Below are 22,198 nucleotides of genomic sequence, written 5' to 3'. Positions count from 1 at the left end.
ACCTCCCTTGGCCACCAAACTCCCAGTTATTCTTATTCTTAGCCTGATCTGTATGTGTATGCTCTCTGTAAGCTCAATTTCTCCACAATTACCACCTACTTTTCCAGCTCATGCTCTCTAGTTTCCTGACTCCCACAATTCTTCACCTCCCCCAGGATCTACAATCCATTGCCCCATAACTTTCCTGTCCTTCACTCCTCTCACTTCCTCACTCCCTTCTTTATTGGCATTAAATTCCACAATCAGTCAATATCATGTCTCCCATAACCTTCTCCTTCCTCACCCTTGCCTAGGAAAAACCCCACCCCTGGTAACATCCAACTCTCCACTACTCCAGGCCTACATCCATGCAGCTGAACATGAATAGAAGACATAAAGCACCATGCTGCCTGGGCTGACTTTAAACTCATGATCACAGAGTCAAGTAAGTCCTCAGTGCTGCCCAGCGACAATACTCTATCTTTCTAGTCCGTTCCCTCTTCAAGATGACTACTTCATACCTTCTCCTGTCTCTTCAAACCTTCAACACTTCCTCCCCCATCCTCACTCTCAGATGAGGCGCTTCTGATTTCACTGAAAAAAAAATAGAAGCAATCAGAAGAGAATGTCCACATCTATCTCCCACAACTGCAGCTACCAACCTACCTACATCTGAACTCTCTGCCTTCCTCTTTGTTGCTACGGATCAACTGCCCCTGCTCCTAGTTAAGGCCAGCCCTCCTGTTGTGCATTATATCACATGCTCTTTCCCCTATTGGTGGAAATCGCACCAGCAACAGTCTCCTCTGCTACCCCATCAGCTTAATCCGCTCTACCAAATCATTTCAATCAACGTGCTCTAATAGCTCCTATTTTAAAATCAAAACAAGCTTTCCTCAATCCCACATTTCCTTCTAGCTAATGCCCCATTTCTTTGTCTTGCTTTACATCAATACTCCTGCAAATCATTGGCTCTGTCCCCTTTTCCTTAATTCCTCTCCTTCCTCTCCTATTCTCTTAAGCTCACTGCATTCAGGCTTCTAGCACCATCACTCCACAAACAAGATTCTCACTGAGGCTCCTGAGAACCTTCTACTGCTAAACCTAATGACTCAGTCCTCCCTTTACCCAGTGCTCCCCTTACTCAAGCCATCAGCAGCACCTGAGTAACTCCTTCCTGAAATACTTTTCTTCATTTGGCTTCTGGGCCCTCACTCTCTTGTTCTCCTCCTACTTCATTTTCTGTCTCTTTGGTTAGTCTCTTCTCATCTCCCTGACATGAAAATATCAGTGTTCCAGGGCTCTGCTTTCAGAGCCTAGAGCCTCCAGTCTCACGGATTTAAATACCTCCTACATGGGGTGCCTGGGTGGCTCAGTCACTTAAGCATCTGATTTCGGCTCAGGTCATGATCTCATGACTTGTGAGTTTGAGCCCCACATCAGGCTCTGTACTGACAGCTCGGAGTCTGGGGCCTGCTTTGGATTCTGTGTCTCCCTCTCTCTCTCTGCCCCTTCCCCACTTATGTTGTCTCTCTCTCTCTCAAAAATACATAAACATGAAAATAAATACATACATACATACCTCCTACAAAATGATGACTCCCAAATGCTTTAACCCAGACCTCTCCCTAGACTACAGATGACTGTATCCAACCACCTACCCACTCAGAGGTCTATGAAGTATCCCAAACTTGCATGTCCAAAATCAAACTCCTAATTCATCCTCCGCAGCCTCCCAAAAACTATGCTCCTCTCATACTACTTCCTAGCTCAGTATGTGAACAGTCTGTACTTCCAAAATTCTGGGATCTCATAAACTTCATCCAATCCATCAGTAAATCCTGTCAACACTACCTCTACACTACAGTGACCCAAGGCACCATGATCCCTCAGCAAAATGACTGCAACAGCCTTCTATAGTGGACACTTTTGTGTCTCATGTCCTGTCCTGTCAGCCTGCCAGACTTCAGCACAGCCTTGGTGGACAGCTCCATTAGCACCACCAGTGTTCCGACTTAAAGCACACCTAGAGTCTTCATTTTTTGTTCCACACAATCTCAGCTGGCTCACTACAGCAACCTTGAAGTGCAGAGGAAGAGTTATTGCCTTTAAGGGCAACCTTCAACCAACTGGGGCAGGAATCAGTGGAGACAAGCCCCAGTTCCCCACACTTAGAGAGATGAAATGGGAAGAAAAGGGAGAAACAACAAGGGAACAATTCTGCTAACTGAACTTCTAGCCCTTGCTCCTCTACAATCTGTTCTCCAAGCTAAGTCAGAGCATGTTACTCTCCCACTTAAGACCTTCCAATGACTCCTCAATGCCTTGTGGATAAAGTCCAAACTAGGATGTATCCTCTCTGCTTCCCTTAGAGCATGTGGCTATTTATCCCTATGAACAGCACATATCCCACTGATAACTAGAACACTGTTCTCTTGTCTGTGCCACTTTACAAACTGAAGTCCGACAGCTGTCCTCAGGGTAACGCATAGTGTCTGGCAAATCACAGATGCACAACAAATACTTCTATTTATTGAATTAACAAATGTCCTTGGGATGCATGATGTGAGACAGTGCTTAGACAAAATCACCTCTTGGCAGCAGTATGGAGTACCTGAATCGCTGACAGACTCAGAAATGACACTTCATCAACAATTTACTCTGAACGTTCCCATTATTCTCTCTATCCTGAGCCTGAATTCAAAAAAGTAAGAGATGTGTTTTATAAGCTATGCAAATGCAAAGCATTTTAACACCATACCCCCATCGCTGAGTTCTGGAACAGACTCCTGATCTAGATCCAAACCTATTATAGTGAGCTTCTGATGTCTAATGGACATATAACATTACTATAAGCTTCTGATGTATAACAATCTAATGAAACGGTCAACTCCCTAAGAGCAAGGACAGTGTCTTACTTTATTCACCGTTATATTCATAATATCTAGCTCAATAATTATTAATAGCTCATATATAGAGTACTTACTAAAGTAGAGGTAACGTTTTAACTCTTAACAGAGACTCTTTCATTTTATCCTCTCAACAACCCAATAGGTGTGCACTAGAATTACATTTACAGACATGGAGAAGAGGCACAGGGAGGATAACAAAAGGCCATGCAGCTAGGAAGTGGTGAAGCTGAGTCAATTCCAGGTAGTCTGGCCTCAGAGTCCTATCCTTCACCACCCTTCAGTGATTTTGCTACACTGCCTCTTAGTAACTAGCACCGAACTTTTCAGTGAATGAAGAATGAATGTACAGTTTTCCCACTGATAAATGCATATAATTTGTATCAAGCACCACACTCTCCAGAGACTAGAAGCACACCTCTGAAAATAAACATCAAATGTTAATATATCTCTTTTCAGAACTCACCACCACATCACGTCACCTACTTCTGGCTCTTTTATTTCCCTCTTTTCCAATAAATTTCTCTTCCATAAATCTATCTTCCATAAGTTTTCTCTTCCATAAAAAGCCTTTCAGAAGGCTTCCATAAATTCTTACTTTCAGGTTGCAACTCAGAAAAAAGAAGCACACTCTCAAAGCCCTGTTTCCACATACCGTTGAAGAGACACCCCCGAGCTTAATTGTCTCCACTGTGGTCCCTGAATCTTCAACAGCTGTCTTCTTCTCCGGAGGCATGGATGTGCCAGGCTCTCCAGCTGCTCTTTTATTTCCAATTCCGGACATCTTGACACCAGATGACAGCAGTTTTCCTGGAGAGGGGGAAAACAAACAAACCAACAGAAACTTAGGTAAGATATACAAAAAGAATAACAACAAAGAGACTATCTATAATGTAAAACCTAGCAATTTTCCAGCCAGCCTTTTTAAACCTAAATCCATTCATTTCATACCAAGCAATACAATCCCCAAACTCCTCTTGGAAAGAAAAAAGTAAATTGTAGAGTAAGAGTCAGGGCTGAATTTACACAACTACCTATTTCTAAACAGAATACTAACAAATAAGACAATGGGCAAAGGATGAAGAGACTGGGGAAAATGCCAGAAATTTCACTTCCTAAAATGCCAGAATCAGAAAAATAGTTTGATCAGGACAGGAACTAATTCTATTGTGCTGGAAAAAAAAAATCACAGAGCTGAAAGACACTTGGGAAATATCTGCTAAATCATTAATATTGAATAAGTCATGTATCATCTCTGAGACCCAATTTCCTAAACCAGGAATTACCGTGCCTCTTACAAGGCATTAATAAGTCTAGAAAGAACTTACCATAATGTCTGACACGAAGCACTCACTCAAATACTAGCTCTCTTTTTTATATTTAGTTTCTCCCCTATTCCCAAATGTTCTCCTCGTGATTTTGTGCAACCCTACAGAACCTAGATCTGAATGTGAATCACAATTCCACCTCTTAGGGAGCCTTGCGTTGCCCTCAAGGAATTCTCCAAGAGCTTCAGTTTGTACAGTGGAGGCGAACAAATATTCTGTCTACCTAAACTGCTTCCAAGGGTTTCAGAGCTCAACGGAGGAGAAATGAACGCTAAGACACTTCGCTACTTTAGAAAGCAGCCCTGCCATCACCAAGAGTACACACTACTCTGCTTCCAATTCAAACTCCAGGAGAAAGGGTATCGGTGGCAGTAACCTGAGTCGGACCTCACCTAGATAGAGAGGAGACTAAGGAGCAAGACAAGGACCCCAGCCTCCCGCGCACCCAATTGCAGGCCCAGGAGAGGGAAACCCCAGAGCCAGAGACGGCGGAGATTCCCAAAGACCTGCACAGTCCCGCAGCGCCGTTAGCCGAGATCTCACCTAGGTTCTTCCAACTCGCGCCACCGGGGAGTGGAACTCAGGGAAGTTATTCACCAGGGTCCGTTCTGCAGCACCGCTTCTCACCCCTGACCCGCAGGCGAGGACCCATACAAGCTTCCGGGGGGCGGGGCCAGGTAAAGGAAGAAGGGAAAGAAAAGAGGATGTCGCTTCGACCCGGCCGGGCGGAAGTGACGCACCGCGAGGGCGCCGAGCGCCCGGAAGTAAGAATAGCGTCTGTAGCAACACGAAGCGGCTGGGACCTCCGGGTGTACACCACTCTCCCCAGTCCCCGGCCCTCCGCGCTGTCGCTGGCGAGAGTGTCCCTGACTTTTTCGGCTTGTTGGCCTCTATTACTACGATCTAGTGTTTCTACTGAAAAAAAAAAAAAAAAAGTGCGTTGCTCTGTTGCCTCTTACTGGCACCGTCGAGACTCGTTCAGACTGCCGATTGGCTGACGGTCCCGTCAATCTCCCCGCGAAAGCATTAGCGTCAGGCACTTCAGGAAAATGTTACTCGGCGCCTATTAATGCAGAAGTAAACCGTTCTGTAGAAAATCCAAACTATTTGATGAGTTTCGGGGCTTGTAGTTTTTCTTACAGGGCATTATAGACAGCCCTCCCTACACATTAGAATTACTTGGGACTTTGGTCCCTCTAGGTTAGGGCCTGCATTGGGCAATTTTTAAAGCGTTCCTCTATCCCTCTTCCACCTCCATGATTCTGAGGTGCAACAGGGTTGACAGCTACTGCTTTTTTGCTTCTTTGGAACAAGACATTGACCAGAGAAAAGATAAACACAAAATCAGTAAGTAGTTTCTGATCTCAACATTAGTCTAGTTTAAGCTAATTAGACATTGATTTTTTTTTATTCAATAACAAACTATTTCGCGTTCAATTAAACTAAATGCCTATCTTTTTAATGATGGAAAAGTAATCAATCTAACTTGTCAATAAAAAGCTGTATGCCTCACACAACTATGAACTACCCAATGACATCAGATAGGGGTCCAGAGATCAAGAACGATTACTGTATCTGTTGCATCCACACGACTCCTGAAACAGAATGCTACAGGCACCAGCGACATTCAGTTTATTGCAAGGAGAGGCAAGGCAAACCGATCGATCAGGACCAACACTCTTGACCAGAGTGCAGTCTCCAACAGCCAGGGTATATTGTTTTTATAGCCAACCACATCGTATTATTATCACCTGGGAACAGAACAAAGGAATAATTCCCAGGTGGAAACAGTTCAAACAGGCCCTTGCCCCAATCCAATCAAGTGCTAATCCATCCCTTGATAGGATAAGGCTGTTATTTCTTAACCTACAGTGTTAAAACAAAGATGTTATCTCTTAAGGCTACAGGTTAGCCCTACCCTTACATTTCCCTTTTCTTGTCCGTGAATCAATCCCTTGATTCATCATTAGGAACTAAGCCAACATAGTTGGACCTAATCATAATTTTTATTTCACCAACTCACCTCTTGACATACCGTACTAACCAATTGATAGTGCATGGGCCGATAGTTAACCTGAGAAGTAACAATAGCAGTGACCCAGCTATGGTGGTGAGCAGCGATGTGAGCCAGGCAGACCAAGAGTGATACTAATTATTGCTGGCTTCCCTGGCATGTTCCCTGGCTCTAAGATTGTTCCTTACTAAACTCAGTGTCTCGAATTGCTCCGGAATTGTTGGCATGAGACACTATGCACCAACCCTGCCCTTGGAGGTCCCCCTAGGGTTAAAATTGGTCGTGAACCCCAAGGATACAATGACATCATACATTCGGAGGCCCCAAGTGTGCCCAGTATCTCAGAATGATGAGAAAATAGATGAGCTGGTGTTGGGTTACATTTTCCTTGGGCCGCACATTGGCGGTTCGGGGTTCTAAGGAGAGTAATTAGGGTGTCAAGGTCCCGTCCTGTTAACCAGGGGGCTAGCATCTCACAACCCCATTTGGCACCGTGGTATTGACCCTCTCGTTCACATTTTTTCTATCTGCATCTTAGCCCAATTTCGCTCTAGTGCCCTATTTCCTCATCCACAATTGTTCTCCCCAATGTTCCTGAGAGCTCTTGCCCAGGTTTGCAGCCCCCATTCTTCTTCTACCAGGTCACACAGGTCGAACAAGAAACAAAGCATAGTACTCGAGGCTTTAGATGTTACCACCTTCCCTGTGACAGTGTCACAGGCATGGCCAATAAGACAAGGGGTGCAGTTCTGCACAGTCTCCCAAGTTTTTATACAAACCCAGACAATTATTCCTGCATCAGTCTTATCTTTAAAGGATCCTCTGGGTGCTTTTTGACCTTCCATCACTGTTCGTTCTCTGGTCCCGTATCAGTCCTGGGTGTTTCCACCTCCTTGCAGTTTTTCTTAACCTGAAAGTGATGAATCCAGGTTCGGACCATCTATCTTCACAGCCATTGGTGTAGTCAGGATCACGGTGTGTGGTCCTTTCCAGCGCGGCTCCAGGGTTTTAGGTTCGTGCCTCTTGACCCAAACTAAGTCTCCTGGTTGAAAAGGTGGGGAAGTACAGGAGGATGGGCAAAGGCTTCTTTCAAGGCCTTGGTTATTTCCTTTTGTACAAGATGCAGGGCCAGGAGTGAAGCCAACAAGTGGTCCTGTTCTAGCTGTTCCTTTATGTCGTCCCCTAGCCTCAGCAAGATAGGTGGAGGTCTGCCAAATAAGATTTCGTAAGGGGACAATCCCTTGAGAAATGGAGTACAACGCGCTCACAAAAGGCAGAACATTTTGCCAATTTTCGCCAGTCTCAAGGGACAATTTGGTTAAGGTCTCCTTTAGAGTCTGATTCATCCTTTCGACTTGACCCAAGCTCTGGGGTCTATAACGCACAATGTAATTTCCAACTTACTCCCAATGCTCTGGCTAGACCCTGCGATACCTGTGCCCTAAAGGCCAGGCCATTGTCCAATCCTATGCTCAGAGGCAGCCTGAATCTAGGAATTAGTTCATTTAATAATTTTTTAACTGTCACCTGAGCCGTCTCTAATTTAGTGGAGAACGCCTCAACCCACCCAGAAAAGGTGTCCACAAAAACGAGCAGATATTTGTCTCTATATTTCCCTGGTTTGATTTCAGTAAAATCTACTTCCCAAAACCAGCCTGGCTCAGTTCCTCTATCTCTTTTAGCTTCTGAAACCTTATCTGCACCCTGATTTACTTGGGCGCAACTTACACATCTTTCAACCGTCTTCTCAATCTCTTTTCCCAGCCCTTGCACCCTGAACTTTTTCTGCACCAATTCTGCCATCTTTGTTTTTCCCAGATGAGTCTCTTGGTAGAGCAGACACACCATGCGTCGCCCAAGTACAACAGGTAAGATTATCTTACCTTCAGGATCCTGAACCCACTTTCGTCCCGGTATCATACTTCCTGAATGATCAGGAGTCTCGCAGGTTCCCAGATGGCTGTTAGAAGGTGTAGAATTTCGGCTTTATTTTTGAGGTCCTTGCCCTCCACTGTGAGGAGGCCGCGCTCTTGATAGATGGACCGTGTACATGCACAGTTGCAAAGTCATTAACTGACTTGTTTTTACCCAAGTTTCAGGGCTTTAGTTAGCACGATGAGCCCTGCGAGCTGGGCTGAGGTTCCCAGGGGAAGGGTCTGTTGCCATAGAACCTCGCGGTCGTGGTAACTGCAGCACCGGCATGCCTTTGCCCTTGAAACCCAAAACTACTGCCGTCTGAAAACATGTTGATATCAGGATCCTGTAGGGGAACGTCCGTGAGATCGGAGCAGAGGGATGAAACTGTCGCTAAGGTCTCTGGGCAAGAATGTAGAGGGGGACCTAGTCCTTCGGGCAGCAAAGTAGCTGGGTTTAAGGCTGCGGGGGCACAAAAATGTATCCGGGGCTGGTCAAGCAGCAATGCCTGATACTGGGTAATCCGAGCATTTGATAGCCACCGTTCTGGGGGAGCCCGCAGTAAGGCCTCCACTTCATGGGGCCCCGTAACAGACAACGTCTGTCCCAGGGTTAGTTTATCTGCATCTTTGACTAGTAGCACGGTGGCAGCAATCTGTCGAACGCACGTGGGCCACCCAGAGGCAACTGGGTCTAGCTTTTTGGATAAATAGGCCACTGGTCGGCGCCAAGGTCCCAGGCACGAGTCAGAACTCCCTTGGCTACCCGCCCTTTCTTGACTACAAACAAATGGAATGGCTTAGTGGGATCTGGCAAGGCCAAGGCCCGTGGGGTCATGAGAGCCTCTTGTAAAGCTTGGAAGGCTTTAGTTTGAGTCTCCCCCCATGTGAGGGGCTCCAGAGACCCCTTGAGAGTGGCATACAAAGGGGCTGCCAGTTCAGCAAAGCCAGGTATCCATAGTCTGCAGTAGCCTGCTGCCCCCAGGAACTCGCAAAATTGTTTACAAGTTTTAGTATGAGAAAGAGTCACCAAGATCGCACTTACCTTTTTTTTTTTTAACATTTATTTATTTTTGAGACAGAGAGAGACAGAGCATGAACGGGGGAGGGTCAGAGAGAGAGGGAGACACAGAATCTGAAACAGGCTCCAGGCTCTGAGCAGTCAGCACAGAGCCCGACGCAGGGCTCGAACCCACGGACAGGGAGATCGTGACCTGAGCCGAAGTCCGACGCTTAACCGACTGAGCCACCCAGGTGCCCCAGCACTTACCTTTTTAATGTTGTAACCTAAATGAGTGACCGCAGTGCGACAAATCTGCATTTTGGCTGATACTCAGTATCCCAGTTCTTGCAGAAGACTCAAGAGTTCTTTGGTGGCACTCAGGCATTCTGAATTAGAGGGAGCCACCAGCAAGATATCATCAACATACTGCAACAGAGTTACCTGCAGTTTGAAGATTCGAAATGGTTCTAAATCCTGGTGCAGGGCTTAAGAAGAGTAGGGGAGTTTTTGAATCCCTGGGGAAGTCGCCTCCAGGTGAGCTGTCCGGCTTTTCCCTCTTCAGGATTGGTCCATTCAAATGCAAACAGTGGCTGGCTCTGTGGGGCCAGCAGGATGGCAAAGAAGGAGTCTTTTAAGTCCAGGACTATATAATACACCTGAGAAGGGGGAAGCAGACGAAGGAGAGTATACGGGTTGGGTACAGTGGGATGAATATCCACTACTCTGGAATTTACTGCTCTCAGGTCATGGACTGGCCGAAAATCGGATGAGTTAGACAGGGAGAAGGAAGTATTCCATGGTGACTTGCATGGGGTCAGAATGCCTGAGTCGTGCAAACGCTTGATGTGAACAGCGATTCCCCGCCTAGCCTCCCGGGAGGTAGGATATTGTTTCAGTCTTACCGGAAGTGCGTTCGCCTTAAGTTCCACAATTATCGGGGCTTGATGAATCGCTAGTCCAGGCGGATTGATCTCGGCCCATACCTGGGGAAAGTCTGCCTGGAGACTTTTATGCAGGGGATCGACTGTGTGAACGTTTTCATTGGGCACCGGGGTAAATAGGCCCTCTTCCCCAAGTGGCACAGCCACCATTACTATTGTTGGGCCATCCTGGCCAACTTTAACATGCATACCCCCTTCAGTGAATCTCAAAGAAGCAGTTAGTTTATATAATAGGTCTCTACCCAGTAATCCAGGGTAGGGGCACTCAGGCATGATTGGGAAAGAATGTGTAACAGTTTTACTGCCTAAATCTACTTGTCCTTCAGTGGTTCATTTACAAGTTTGGTACCCAGTCGCTCCTTGCACTAGGATTGCTCCTCGCCTGGTGGGGCCAGGATCTTGTTTTAGAAGGGAAAAGTTTGCCCCTGTGTCCACCAAGAAGGTCTTAGGCTGGTCCCCTATATTAACAATAACCAACGGCTCAGAAGGGGCCACCGAGCCACGGCCCCAGTCGGAATCAGCTTCCATTACAGACACCTGGGGTGGCTGAGTTTTACGCTGGGCTATTGGGGCAATCCTTTTTCCAGTGTCCCTCTTGCTTGCAATATGCACATCAGTTTCTTCCTAGTGGCACTCTAACCCTGTGTCTTTTTTCTTTTTCCCAGACCAGAATTCTTTGGGTGTTTGGGGTCCCCTTCCCTCACGGGCATCCAGGATGGCCGCTACCACCCTAGTCAATTTTTTTGTCTGTCTCTCTTCCCGAGAATCCCTATTGTTAAAAACTTTTTGGGCTATTTCATCTAATTCAGATAAATTTTTCCCTTCAAACCCATCTAATCTTTGCAATTTCTTCCGAATGTCTGGGGCTGCCTGTGAGACAAAGGCCAGGTTTAATGCCCTTCTATTTTCAGGTGCCTCAGGGTCAATAGGGGTAAAGGTACGGTACACTTCCATGAGCCTTTCTAAGAAGGCTGAGGGGCTCTCCTCAGTCCCTTGAACTACTTCAGTTACCTTAGACTTGTTTGTGGGCCGGAGGGCGGCCGCTCGGAGACCTCCCAGTAGAGTCTGGCGAAATAGGGTCAATGATCGCCTACCGTGAGGAGTGTTTGGATCCCAATCTTCAGGGTGTGAGGAAAGAAAGACTTCCTTGAGTAAGGCGGGATCCTCGGTGGGATGCCCGTTTGGCCCCATCACCAATTTCCAGGCCTCACGACGGATCTTATCCCATTCCTCGGTAGTGAAGAGAGCCTGCAAGAGCTGGCAGTCATCCCAAGTTGGCTGATGGGTCACAAATATAGTTTCAAGGAGAGAAATTAATGCTTGGGGTTTTTCTGAGAACGGGGGGGGGGGGTTGAAGCTTCCAGTTATAAAGGCCGCTAGTAGAAAAGGATACATAAATCATAAAGGGTCGGACATCACCCTGCAGGGGTGGCCCTGGCCGAAGGAGTAAGGTAGCAGGAGGGGGATGGAAGGAGGTTCCTGACTGGGTGTGAGACAGGCTCAGGGGAGTGTCCCGACTCGGGCTTGCCTCGTATTCTCTGGGCAAGAACTATAGGGCCATTTACAAATTTCTTCTTCTTCCTCCGGTGCAGATGGTAAAGGGGGCGGCCGCTTAGTCCCGTCAATATTCTTACCAGGTGGACGGCCTTTAAGCGGCAAAACCTGTGCTTTAGGGAGGTGAGGGGGAAGGAAAGGTTTTAGCCAATCTGGAGGGTTTTCGGTGAGGGTTCTCCATGCCTCAATGTATGGGATTTGATCTTTGTGCCTAGAATAGACAATAGCATGAACCTTATGTACCAGAGTAAGGTCAAAGGACCCCTAAGGAGGCCATTTAACCTGAAAGCTGGTCCATTCCACCTCACAGAGAGCTCGAAAGACTAGCTTCTTGACATGGAAGCTGAGAATTGAGGCAGCTCTCTATAGTCCTGGAAATGGGCTAGTATGAGACTCTGAGAGGTGGGGGTACTCTGATTTTGACCCATGACAAAGATAGGCAGAACCAAGAAGGATGCCCAGACAATCAACAGAAAGAAAACAATTAGGCAAAACTAAGTAGGATGCAAAACCAAGTAGGATGCACAACAGAAAGAAAACAATTAGGCAAAACCAAGTAGGATGCACAATCAACAGAAAGAAAACAATTAAGACATGAACAGAACACATGTTCAAGATCTCGAGGCCAGTGGGCCGCGGCAGCCACAAAAATAGGATCTTTTCTAACAAAAACCAAGCCAAATGGGATCCACCGGCATCCCTGTAGGAACCCTGACTCTGGGTCTATAGCCGTGTCCAGCAGACCCTTCTTGGGTCATTCAAATGGCACGCCCCAATCCTTACCTCTCCCAATCCCGAGCCTCCTTCCAGGGGTCAGTGGAGCAATCCGAGGAAAGGGCCCTCTTTCAGACCTTTAACTTTCCTGGCCAATGCACCAAATGTTGTATCCACAGGACTCCTGAAACAGCATGCTACGGGCACCAGTGACAGTCACAACAAAGTTTATTGCAATGAGAGGCAAGGCAAACCAGAGCGACACTCTTGACCAGAGTGCGGTCTCGAACAGCCAGGGGCGGGGGTGGGGGTGGTACAGCGTTTTTTATAGGCGACCACATCGTATTATTATCACCTGGGAACAGAACAAAGAAATAGTTCCCAGGTGGAAACAGTTCAAACAGGCCCTTGCCCCAATCCAATCAAGCGCTAATCCATCCCTTGATTGATAGGATAAGGCTGTTATCTCTTAACCTATAGTGTTAAAACAAAGATGTTATCTCTTAAGGCTACAGGTTAGCCCTATCCTTACAGTATCTTTAAAAAAATAAGGAAGGAAGGAAGGAAGGGAAAAAGACCCAGTGGAATTTAGGCAGCTTTGAAAAAAGGGTCAAACCTAGTCCATGCTGGGTTTCTAGTAGTATGAAGACTTTGGTCCCTGTACCCATGGGGTCTTACCTGTGCACGAAGTGAGAAAGTAAACAAGCGTTTGCGGTTCGGGTTATTAGAATAGTTTGCCTGGTCAGGAAAGGAGTAACTGGTTCCAATAGAATTCAGATTTTACTAGGTGAAGCAGAAGCCTAAGGACTGTGTTTGGGGGCCTGAGATAAGGAAACTGAAGGACTCCATAAAAATCTGCTTTTTGCTTATTTTCTGCTTCTATTCTTGTTAGGACCTGCATCCCATCCCATTTTACATATGCTTTGTAATGCAAATAGCATATGTACTCCTTGTAAGGGACTAGGAGTTAAGCATTTCTCTAGTATAGATAACTACTAAGGAAGGACCAAGTGAGAATGACTGGGAGAGGCTATGATATACGTATTCCAGACCACCAGAGCTAAACATCTCAACACCAAGACCCCCTAGCTCCAAGGAATAACACCTGGGACCTTGTCTTGTTCTAACCAGTTCCTGGATGCCTGAGAGTGTAGCAAGATTCTCGCACAGGGAGACAGGACACAGGCTTTTCTGTTCGGGAAGCAACTTTGTCATGCCAGCATGAGCTCAGTGGGTTCTTACCTGAAAAACTGAGCCCCAACCGCAGCGGGGTATAGCCTTTTATGCAATTTCTACTTGTCTCCCATATGGGGTGACATATAGTCTGATAGGACACAGTCCAAGTTACAGAGTCATGTCACAGCTATGTACATGTGTATAGGAGTTGATCGGGCCACGTTGCCTTACTTTGTTCTGAGGAGGCCTCCACCACATCCCTTAGGGAGGGGCTCTACCACAAGAGGACACATACACCAGATCATAAATAATCCCCAGTAAAACCCCCAGACCCCAAACAAAGACAAGATTCATACTCCTTTCCTTTCTGAGTTTGCTGGTATCTCCTATGCAGATACTCCATCTGTTTCTGCTCTCTTTATATCCTCATAAACTCTGCTCTCACCCCCTGCTAGCTCAGAGTTTGATTTCCATCCTTCGAGAAGCCAAGGATCCTCTTGGCTGGTCCTGAGGGACCCCTCTGGGGTCCTACTGGCATCAGACCAACCTGCTGAAATGTATTGTGTGAGATAATGACACTGATTCTCCCATCTCCCTCCTTTGGCTGCTCTTCTATTGGCAAGCCTTGCATTCAGAGAACCACTAAATGACAAGCAGTGGTTCTTCTAGCCTAAAGCTTGTAAACTAGAGTTTCACAGGCTGTATTTAGTCAACAGATAAGCTTTGTTTGTTTTGGGCAGTATTGGCTGTCCTTTGTGGTTAAAAACAAAATCCAACATTTAAAATAGGATATTTGACATAAAAATGCAGATTATCAACTTCTCTTGAAAATGTTGAAACTCTAGCATCTTCATATTCTTATACTCTGTGGTCACGTTGACTAGGGCTGAGCTGTGCTTCCTCTTTTAGTTCTGTTTACTGTAATCCCCACTAATACCAGTTCCCTCACACTAATTGAGTTTCGTTTGGGTGTCGTCACCTGTGTGTCGTACTACGACAAATCAATCGCTGATTGTAAATGAACATTGTTGGTTGCCTACCCAGAATCCATCTCCCCCCTCACTTTCCTAACAACACAAGCAGGATTTTATTCAAGTATCCATTTAGCCCCCTTCATTCCCTATGTTTTAGAGAAAGCTAACTTCACTTTCATCTCCAAAGATTGTCTTAATATAAATAGTCTCATTCCCCATGCAAAGTCCTAGTCTTTTTTTTTTTAATTAAAAAAAATTTTTTTAATGCTTATTTATTTTTGAGACAGAGAGAGACAGAGCATGAATGGGGGGAGGGTCAGAGAGAGAGGGAGACACGGAATCAGAAGCAGGCTCCAGGCTCTGAGCTGTCAGCACAGAGCCCGATGCGGGGCTCGAACTCGTGAACCACGAGATCATGACCTGAGCCAAAGTTGGACACTTAACCGACTGAGCCACCCAGGCACCCCAACAAAGTCCTAGTCTTAACAGTGGACAGTTTAATCAGGGTTAATTGCTTAGACTACTACAACCAAAGCAGTTTATTTCTGAATTTTTTTGTGTGAGAACTGAAACTGCTGGAGCCTTCTTGCCAACAAGCTTAATAATGAAGCCAACACAGAGGTGGGAAGATCTAAGAGAATCTCAGGGAAATGGTGAGGACACTCCTCACTTCAACGCACACTTCGGAGAAAAACTGAGAAGAGGGCACATCTTTGTAGAACCTTTCAATTCTAATCATGTAGATAACCATATCCTCCAGCTACTGGTAAACTCCATTTTTTCTGAAAGTCCCAGTCAGCCATATGACACCTTGAGAATAAGACTTTTTACTTTACATCTGAAGTAGGTGTCCTGATTCAAACAGGTAGCCTCACCATAAAGAATTGGGGATACGCAATAGATAAAGTGGAGGATGGCAGAGACCTCTCTCAAAGAACATATTCCCTATTTATAACCAGCAACCTCCTGATCAACATCTTAATCGAGAGGGAAAAGAATAGTCCTAGAAGAATAAGTTTGGCCCTCATGAACAGTAGACCAGCATTTGCTATCCTGTCCTATGGCCTGTCTTTGTTAACTACACAATTCTGCCACGAGGTGGCAGCAGGTGACATGCTTTCATCCCCAGTTTCTCTCCTAAAGCTTCACTGCTGAGTACCCTACTGTATTACTCTTTGGTCACATCTTCAATTTCACTCTCAGAAACCTGGCCAACTATTTACGGTGAGCTTAATGCTCTCCTAAAGGACAAAATTAAGATGCTTAGGATTTTTTAGTTACCATTTGTCTATGCTCCCTGCAAATGCTCCGCTAGAAGATTATTATTTTATCTCTATGCATTCAAATATTCCATGAACTCTAGATTGGGCTATTTGTGTGCTAAACATAATTCCTTTACTTATCCTTACTTTTAGTCAAGTATTTTATCTAGTGTGACATCACTTGTCAACTATAAGCATATAGGTTCCATGGCCCCTGCTCTAGGCTTAGTGAATCAGAATCTCCAGAGGAAAATTCTCTGGAAATGCAAGTTCTTACTTTTGTTAACTATGCCCCCCTTAGGGACACATTTGAGAACACTGCCCCGAGTGAGGCTATCCAGCCCTGTCTGACTGAGAGTGTTCTGCAGAAAAGAGTACCCTCCTCTTGTCCTCAGCTTTCCCCTCCCTCATAGACATTCAGCATTGCCACGCCTTTCTTCTTCCCCACACTTCTGTCTTCTCCCCAGATCTCCAAGCCTACTATGTTATGCCCTCTTTGTATGATTTCTGCAGATCATGCTTGTGGCTTTAGTCCAGAGAGCCAGCAAGCTTGAGAGCTGATATAGTCACAAATTGTCAGAGAAGCCACCCTTCACTTTATACTCTCCTAAAAAGCTACGTTGTGTCTGTTATAGTCACATAATTGGTCTTCTACGTTTCTATGCCATGTGACATTCTATGTTTACATTACTAATATTTTTATAATTTTGATCTCTATTATGTCGACAGCACACCACAGCATCCACTGGATGACCAAAGGATAGGGATAAGCAGTGCTGGAGGTCCAAAACTATGACTTCAAAGAATGTCACTTTGGAGTCTTGCTAAGAGACACAGAGGTCTGGGCTCCCACCTGCCTCTTGCAAATGGATGTGGAGTCTTGCTGAAAGGTGGTCCTATTCCCAGCACACAGGCACTCCCTTGATCCCTCAGATGGTGATTCGTTAAGAGATTATTGTATTTTACTCCAAAGTTATGGGCTGTTTTTACCCTTGCAGAGGGGAGGATGGAAGAAGTGTCCATTACCCAACACTTTCTTTTTTTTTTTTCTTTTTAATTTATTTTGAGAGCACGAGAAAGAGAGCACGAGCAGGGAAGGTGCAGAGAGAGAGGGAGAGAGAGAATCCCAAACAGGATTCTAGGCAGCACAGAGCCCAACAAGAAGCTCAATCCCACGAACCGTGAGATCATGACCTGAACTGAAATCAAGATTCAGACGCTCAACGGACTGAGCCACTCAGGCTCCCCTTTTAGTTACTTATTTATTTTTATTACCAACAGTTTTCAACAACCCAGCGCTATGGACTGAATTGTGTCCCCCCAGAACTCATGTGATCCCCAACCCAATGTTGTTGCAGGATTTTTTACCACCATACCCAGGATTCATTGCTCCCACTTCGAAGAATGAAGTGGTGGACACAAAATGAGCAGCAGGCAAAAGTTTATTAGCATACCTCTTTTTTCTGTTGTCCTTTCTTATTTCTTTCTGGAAAAACTTCAATCTGCTGTTCCTCAGCTTTATCCATTCTGCTATTTCACCTGTTTTTCATACCTAATATTTCTCCTTAATTCCATTTTTGTTTACATTTTCTTCTTCTTTGATATTAACATCTTCTCTTATCTCTTTTAGTATGTTTACTAAAAGTAGTATGCTTACTACTTTAAAATTGCTGGTCTATTTGCTCTGTTACCTTATGATAGAATTTATAATCCAGCATAGTCCTTGTGGTTTCTTTTGGTTTTTTTTTTTTTTTTTGATGTTTATTTTTTAGAGAGAGTGAGCAAGTAGAAGAGGAATAGACAGAGATGATCAGAGGATCTGCGCTGACAGCAGAGAGCCCAATGTGGGGCTTGAACTCACAAACCGTGAGATCATGACCTGAGCTGAAGTCAGAAACTTAACCAACTGAGCCACCCAGAAGCCCGTGTCTTTCTTTTGAAATAGTTATTCTTCTGGGGCGCCTGAGTGGCTCAGTTGGCTAAGCTTCCGACTTCAGCTCAGGTCATGATCTCACAGTTCATGGGTTCAACCCCGCACCAGGGCTCGGATTCTGTGTCTCCCTCTCTCTCTGCCCCATCCCCACTCATGCTCTATCTCTCTCTGTCTTAAAAAGAAATAAAACATTAAAAAAAAATTGAAATAGTTATTCTTCTCCAATCTCATGTTATTTTGGCCTGTGGGCTTATTTTCCCCTGTGTATGTATCAGGCAACATACCAGGGAGAAGGACAGTCCTCATGTCAGCTCCTGGTTACAGTGAAATGAGTGGAGAGCCCTGGCACCAAATACGTCTGAGCTAATCACATTCCCTTTTCAAAATAATTTCTCAGGTCAAAGCTCCAACTTTTCCTCCCAGGGTGAAAAGCATTTGGGAGAGATACTTTCAAAACTGTTGCTCACTGGTCCTGGAGTTTGGAAGGGGAAGGGTGGGAAAGTAATTGCTCAGAGGGAGTCAATCCCATCTATTTCCTCCTCACACACAGAAGACTCTGGCCCCACTGTGTAATCTTGACATCTGGGCCAGAGCCCCGAGTCCCCACAGGGAGAGGTACAGGCCAGCTGTGGGGCTAGTTCAGTGTCTTGTCAGGAACCACAGCAGAACCTATAGCCAGCCCATCTCCACTGTCCCCTGCCTCCGGCTGCTTTCCATTCTCCAACATTCAGTTGCTCTTACCTCCTCACCCACTCATCCCTTATACCGACTTTGCCTTTATTCTATTTGCTCTTTAACTTGCTCCAGTCTGGCTTCTACCCCCAACACTCTACTGAGAGACTGCTGTATTCAGCATCATAGTAGACTCCAGCCTTTTTGCTAATCCATGTTGTGTCCTCATCTTTAACACATTGACACAATTAATTAATCCCTCCTTGAAGAACCTTCTCTTGGTTTCAATGATGCCATCACGGCATCCAACTTTTCTTCCTGCCTCACAGACTCTTCTTCTCAGGCTCATTTGATTGCTTCCTATACTACCACCTAACGGCTGTCAGATGGCCCTGAGCACTCAGCTGGCCATAGAAGGTAGATAGTGAAGGGGAGCCTGCCAGTAATTTTCATTCAATTTATAGCGATTAGAGTGATCTTTTAAAAGCACATTTTTTAAAATATGAAATGTATTGTCAAATTGGTTTCCATACAACACCCAGTGGTCATCCCAACAGGTGCCCTCCTCCATACGCATCACCCACCCTCCCCCTAAAAGCACAAATTGAATAATGCTATCTCCTGGCTTCCCATTGCACTTGGGAGTAAAATCGAATCATGTGGTTATGGCTTATAAGATTTGCATGGCCTGCTTACTCTCCCCACATACTCATTAAGCTCCAACTCTATCCAGGCTCAGAGCTTTCTATTTTATTTTATTTTTTAAGTTTACTTATTTATTTTGAGAGAGAGAGAGAAAACACAAGTAGGGGAGGGGCAGAGGGAGAGGAAGAGAGAGAATCCCAAGCAGGCTCCTTGCTGTCAGTTATTTACCTCTCCTGGGATCATGACTTGAGCCAAAATCAAGAGTCAGACTTTTAACTGACTGAGCCACCCAAGGGGACCCAGACCTTTCTATTTTAATTACTGCTATCTTTCTGGAACTTATGGTAGTGCCTGACAAATAGTAGATATTTGTAGTAAGCTGAATAATGGCCCCCAAAGATATCCACATTCTAATACCTGGAACCTGTAACTATGTTAACTTTATATGGCAAAGAGACTTTGCAGATGTAATTAACTTAAGGACCTTGAGATGAGGAGATAAGAATGTTTCTGTGCCCCCAAAATTCATATGTTGAAACCCTAATCCCCCAAAGTCATGGTATTAGGAGGTGAGGCCTTTGGGAGGTGATTAGGTCATGAGGGCAGAGGGATTAGTGTCCTTACAAAAGAGACTCCAGAGAGCTGGCTTGCCCTTCTGCCATCTGAAGTTACAGTAAGAAGATGGCTATCAATGAGGAAGCTGGTCCTCACGAGACACCAAATTTGCCAACACCATGATCTTGGACTTCCCAGACTCCAGAACAGTGAGGAATGTGTTTGTTATTCCTAAACCACCAGTCTATGACAGTTTGTTACAGCAGCCCCAATGGACTAAAACAGGGAGAGTATCCTGGAATACTCTGGTGAGCTCTGAATGTAAGCACAAGGGCTCTTAATAAGAGGGAGGCAGGAAGATTAAAGGAGGAAGAAAATGATGCGCTGATGGAAGAAGGGAAGAAAAGGCGATGTGATACATGGCCATGAGCCAAGAATGTGGGCAGCCTGTAGAATCTGGAAAAGATCAGGAAGCAGATTCTTCCCTGAAGCCTCCAGAAAGAACCAGCTCTGCTGACATCTTGATTTTGGTCCAGAAGACAGACTTCTGACCTTCAGAATTGTAAGAGATTACATTTGTGTTTGTTTCAGATTTGTGGTAATGTGTTACAATAGCAATAGGAAACTAACATAGTGCAGAAAGAATGGGTCGGAGGGTTGAATGGATTTAAAATATCATTGCTTTAGGGGCACCTGGGTGGCTCAGTCAGTTGAGTGTCCGACTTCAGCTCAGGTCATGATCTCACAGCTTGTGAGTTCGAGCCCTGCATTGGGCTCTGTGCTGACAGCTCAGAGCCTGGAGCCTGCTTCAGATTCTCTGTCTCCCTCTCTCTCTCTGCCCTCCTCTGCTCATGCTCTGTCTCTCTCTGTCTCAAAAATAAATAAACATTAAAATATCATTGCTTTATATGTATGTCCAAATACGGTATCTGTGAGCCACCCCTCCCCAACGCAGAAACAGTCCCAGTCTGAGTGTCCTCTGGTTATTTTGGGGAATGAGTTCCCAACTACGGTTGTTCCTATGCCCCCATTAGTGAAAAGCGATGGGGAAAATGATGGAGACCTGACTTCACTACAGTCTGTTCTATTTCTGACTCTGATCAGAGTGTCTCTTCCCAGGTTAGTGGGTAGGATGAGACACATGTCATCCTGTTCCCTTTTGTTTTCCCTTGTCTTTGTTCACCCTGCCTCCGACCCAAATGTTCTCCTCTAGTTCCAAAATAAAAGCCTCAGCATTGCAATGATGCAAATACACGATGGTGGGAAATTGCAGTGAGGTCACTGCTGGCCTCAAATAGTCAAAAACGTCCTGTTACACATACACACACACACACACACACACACTCCCCACAGATTGAGAGAGAGAGAAAGAGATGGGAACACATAAAGATATTCATAACTGTTTAATTTTGCTTAGACTTTTTACTTTCAGTAAATTTTGATTTTCTTTTTACTTGACTGTACTTGTAAATTTTTCACAATGAGCATAAATTATTTGTAAAATAAGTAAACTTTGGGGTGCGTGGGTGGCTCAGTTGATTAAGTGTCAGACTTTGACTCAGGTCATGATCTCATGGTTCGTGAGTTTGAGCTCGCATCAGGCTCTGTGCTGACAGCTCAGAGCCTGGAGCCTGCTTCGGATTCTGTGTCTCCCTCTCTCTCTGCCCCTCCCCGGCTCACGCTCCCTCTCAAAAATAAATAAACATTTAAAAAACAAAATAAAATAAGTCAACTTTATAACAGAAAACATATCAATTAGTTACAAGCTATTTTTAGAACCATGGTGGGGTTGCTACCAAGCCAAGAGTTTGACAAAAATATGAGAGGAATATAAATTGTCAGCACTGCCGCAGAGTCTTAATACAATCAGGTGATGGAAGTTAGTAATGCAAATTAGGCAACGAAAATTGTTTCTAAGAGGCGTGGACCAGCAAATCCCCAGTACACAGAGTGGCATCATGACTGTAACAGACTGCTTAGCATATACGTAAGTGACGTGGATCCTCATGGAAGCACCTCCGAGTCCTCAAACCCTGATGTGCATCTGATTCCTAGTCCCGAATTTTTGACCCAGTATCTTCCGCTTCCCTGAGAAGCTAAAACAACCCTCCTCAGTTAGATGAGTGGCTTTTTAGTCCTGGGAAGATTTATAATTAACTACAGAGAAAATGAATTAAATTAAACACATAGTATTAATACTTTCATTTAACTCAGGAGAATCTGTGTGTGTCTACAATGTTTAAGAGAATCTGGCAGTCAGTCATCATTGTAAGTTGAAAGACATAGAAGAATTTGATTCAATGTAGAAACTTCATTGAATGTTACAAGACTTTAGAGGCATTCTATACAGGAAGGTATTAGATGTTCAAAAGTTGTTTAAATACTTTGTAAGCTTTTTGCTTATGAAAGTGTTGTGTTTACTGTCAGGTAACTAAAACATGTAAGAAAATCAAACATATTTAAATGTACAAATGTAATTTAAAATCAACTAATTAAAAAGAAAAATTGCTTATTTACATATAAAACTATCAGATGTATAAACAGAACAGATTTATAAATTAAATTTACAGAGTTAAAAAAAGATAGGTTTTAAGAATTTCCACATTAATATATTCACCTTATTTTC

General features: G+C 44.8%; 1 protein-coding gene across 1 annotated transcript in view; it reads right to left on the bottom strand.

The window, feature by feature from the left end:
- The window catches only part of RNF20 (ring finger protein 20), a 29,444-nt gene extending 24,581 nt beyond the window's left edge, over nt 1–4,863 (bottom strand). Inside the window, exons 1-2 of the mRNA XM_049635318.1 lie at nt 4,760–4,863; nt 3,544–3,698 (exon numbers count right to left, since the gene is read on the bottom strand). Coding sequence (XP_049491275.1) covers nt 3,544–3,672 — 129 coding nt within the window. The 5' untranslated portion in view covers nt 3,673–3,698; nt 4,760–4,863. The remainder of the gene's footprint in view (nt 1–3,543; nt 3,699–4,759) is intronic.
- Nucleotides 4,864–22,198: the final 17,335 nt, after the last annotated feature.

Source organism: Panthera uncia, chromosome D4 (assembly GCF_023721935.1).
Source record: "Panthera uncia isolate 11264 chromosome D4, Puncia_PCG_1.0, whole genome shotgun sequence".
NCBI classification, from domain to species: Eukaryota; Metazoa; Chordata; class Mammalia; order Carnivora; family Felidae; genus Panthera; species Panthera uncia.
Note: the sequence above shows the minus strand (reverse complement) of the source record. Positions and strands in the feature narration are given on the sequence as shown.